The sequence below is a fragment of the Mus caroli genome, chromosome 1 (assembly GCF_900094665.2).
Source record: "Mus caroli chromosome 1, CAROLI_EIJ_v1.1, whole genome shotgun sequence".
NCBI lineage: Eukaryota > Metazoa > Chordata > Mammalia > Rodentia > Muridae > Mus > Mus caroli.
The window spans coordinates 163,922,378-163,926,242 of NC_034570.1; the positions used below are offsets into that span (position 1 = coordinate 163,922,378).

At 40.3% G+C, this 3,865-nt stretch overlaps 1 protein-coding gene across 1 annotated transcript in view; it reads right to left on the bottom strand.

The window, feature by feature from the left end:
* The window catches only part of LOC110289470 (pyrin domain-containing protein 3-like), a 20,819-nt gene that overhangs the window by 5,964 nt on the left and 10,990 nt on the right, over nucleotides 1-3,865 (bottom strand). Inside the window, exon 6 of the mRNA XM_021155687.2 lies at nucleotides 3,432-3,672. Within this exon, the coding sequence (XP_021011346.2) occupies nucleotides 3,432-3,672 (241 nt within the window). The remainder of the gene's footprint in view (nucleotides 1-3,431; nucleotides 3,673-3,865) is intronic.

The window sequence follows — 3,865 nt, forward strand, 5'->3', positions numbered from 1 at the left end:
CCCACTCTCCCCATATCTATTCAATATAGTACTTGAAGTGTTAGCTAGAACAATAAGACAACAGAAAGAGATCAAGGGGATACATATTGGTAAAAAAGAAATCAAGGTATCACTATTTGCAAGTGATATGATAGTATACATAAGCGACCCCAAAAATTCTACCTGAGAACTTCTCCAGCTGATAATCAACTTCAGCAAAGTGGTTGGATGTAAAATTAACTCAAATAAATAAGTAAACTTCCCGTATACAAAGGATAAATAGCCTGAGAAAGAAATTAGGGAAGCAATTCCCTTCACAATAGCCACAAATAGTATAAAATATCTTAGGATAATTCTAACCAACAAGTAAGAGACCTGTATGACAATAACTTCAAGTTTCTCAAGAAAGAAATTGAAGAAGATCTCGGAAAATGGAGAGCTCTCCCATGTTTGTGGATTGGCAGAATTAACATAGTAAAACTAACCATCTTACCAAAGACAATCTACAGATTCAATGCAAACCCCATCAAAATCCCAACACAATTCTTCAAAGACATGGAAAGAGCAATTCTCAAATTCACCTGGAAAGGCAAAAAACCCAGAATAGAGAAAACAATTCTTAATAATGAAAGAATGGCTGGAGGGATCACCAACCCTGACCTCAAGCTTTACTACAGAGCAATAGTGGTAAAAACTGCATGGTATTGGTACAGAGACAGATATGTTGATTAATGGAATACAATTGAAGACCCAGAAATAAAACCACATACTCATGGTCACTTGATTTTTGACAAGGAAGCCAAAAAATATACAATGGAATAAAGAAAGTGTCTTCAATAAATGGTGCTGGTATAACTGGCTGTCTGTATGTAGAAGAATAAAAACAGACCTATATATGTCATCTTGTACAAAGCTCAAGTCCAAGTGGATCTAGGACCTCAACATAAAACCAGATACATTGAATCTAATAGAAGAGGAAGTGGGAAGAGCCTCAAACCCATTGGCACAGGGGGAAATTTCCTAAACAGAACTTCAATGGTTCATGCTCTAAGATCAAGAATTGATAAATGGGACCTCATGAAACTGGAAAGGTTCTGTAAGGCAAAAGTAAGGCAATGGAAAGTAAGAAACTGGAAAGGTTCTGTAAGGCAAAAAGACATAGTCAATAAGACAAACAGGCAACCTACAGATTGGGAAAAAACTTCACTAACCACACATCTGATAGAGGGCTAATATACAAAATATATAAAGAACTCAAGAAGTTAATCACCAAAAAAAACAAACAACCCAATCAAAAATTGAAGTATAGAACTAAACCAAGATTTTACAACTGAGAAATCTCAAATGGCTGAGAAACACATAAAGAAAAGTTCAAAGTCTTTAGTGGTCAGAGAAATGCAAATCAAAATGACCCTGAGATTTCACCTGACATCAGTCAGAATGGCTAAGATCAAAATCTTAGGTGACAACACATGTTGGAGAGGATGTGGAGAAAGAGGGACACTCCTCCTTTGCTGGTGGGATTGCAAACTGGTACAACCACTCTGGAAATCAATCTGGAGGTTCCTCAGAAAGTTGGAAATAGGTCTACCTGAAGACCAAGGTATACCACTCTTGGGGATATACTCAAAAGATGCCCCACCATGCCACAGGGGCAAGTGTTCTACTATGTTCACAGTGGTCTTATTTGTGATAGCCAGAAGTTGGAAACAAATTAGATGTCCCATGACAGAAGAATGGGTACAGAAAATGTGGTTCATTTACATAATGGAATACTACTCATCTATTAAGAATGAGGACATCCTGAGTTTTGCAGGCAAATAGATGGACCTAGAAAATATCATCCTGAGTGAGGTAACTCAGACCCAAAAGGACATGCATGGTATGTACTCACAAATGCATGAATATTAGCCTCACTAATGCGTGAATATAAGCAAAAAAAAAAAAAAAGACAGAAAGAAAGAAAAAGAAAAGAAAAGAAAAGAAAAGAAAAGAAAGAATAATCCCCTACAGAATATCTAAGATACAGTCCACAGAATTCAAAAGGCTCAACTAGCTTAAGTGCCCAAGTGAGGACACCTCAGTTCCACTTGGGAGAGAGAAGAAAGCAATCACAAGTGGGGAGGGAGGGAGGAACTTGGGAGGGAAAGTGCAGGAGGTATGTGTGTGGGGGGCATTAGGGATGAGAGGGGAACCTGATATGGTATTGGGTGAGGGAAAAGGACTGAAGCCCTGTGGGCCTGCAGAAAAAATGTAAACAGGCAACCTCAGAAAATAGGAGGTTGAGCAAACACCCAGAATGCACCAGAGACCGGGAGGTGAGAGACTCCTCAAAGGGAGGGACCTTAGATGAAATGCTGCACAGTAGGGAGAGGGAACTTACAGAGCCCACCTCCAGCAGGAAGAAAAGACATCAAGTGAGGGTTGGTTTTGCCATCTCACAGTCACACCTCTGACCCTTAATTGTTTCTGTCTAAAAGAATTACGGGGATGGAAATGAAGCAACAGGCCCAAAGTGGGATCCATCTCAAGGGGAGATTCCCAAGGCCTGCCATTATTACTGAGCACTTACAAAAAGGGATCTGTCATGACTGCCCCCCGAAAGACCCAACAAGCAGCTGAAAGAGTCAGATTCAGATATTTTTACCCAACCAATGAACAGAAGCATGTTACTGAATTAGGGAAGGCTGAAAGAAGCTGAGGAGAAGGGTGATCCTGTAGGAGAACCAGCAATCTCAATTAATCTGCATCCCCGAGATCTTTCAAACACTGGACCTCCACACAGACAGCATACACCAGCTGATATGAGGCCAACAACACACACACACGGTAGAGGACTTCCAGGTCTGTGTTCATTCAGAGATGATGTACCTAACCCTCAAGAGACTGGAGGCCCCAGGGAGTTTAGAAGTCAGGTAGGATGGGAGGTAGGGGGCATCTACATTGAGACTGGGTGGGGTGGGTAGGAGGTGTAGATGTGGAGCAGTTAGAGGGTAGATAGGGAGGGGCAGGGAGTAGAATATGGAGTGTAAAAATGAATTACAAATAAAATTAGATTTTAAAAAAGGAAATCATTGAGAATACATTTTATATTTCTATATCCCATTTTCCACGGAAATACCACACCAATGGTAAAATAAATAAATAAATAAATAAATAAATAAATAAAGATGAAAGCCAAAAAAAAAAAAAAAGTAAAACTAAATAAATGTTTAATTATGTCCCTTAAAGAACAAGGGTGTTTAGGTCTTCAATGAATTGTAGGATTTTGTAATGCAGCAGAGAATAAGAGGAGTGTAAAATGAATTTAGGAATGACCTCAAATCATATGTTTAAAATAGATAGTGACTTATTTCAACAAGACAGCATACATCATAGAGGGTTAATGGGAACTTCTTCCAAGATTATGTTAATTTTGTCGTCGTTATATTATGAGAATAGCCAATCATTACCTTGGGTGGTGCTGCTGGAGACAGGGACATGGCAGGAAAACTGGGCATTGTTGCAGAAGACACCTGAGGGGAATTTTGGTAACTGCTGGGTATTGTTGCTGCAGACATCTGAGAACTGTTACAACCACTGGTCATTGCTGCTGGGGTCTGTCGCAAGGTTTGGGCATTGTGGGGCACTGTTGCTGGAGTCATGTGAGGGTTACTATAACTGCTGGATATTGTTGCTGCAGAAACATGAGGACTATTAAAACCACTAGACCTTGTTGATGGGGTCAGTCGAAAGCTCTGGCCACTGCTGGCCACTGTTGCTGGAGTCACCTGAGGGTTACTGTAACTGCTGTGTACTGTTGCTGCAGATATCTGAGGACTATTACAGCCATGGGCCATTGCTGCTGGGGTCATTTGAAAGATCATTTGAAAGGCACTGCTGGGCA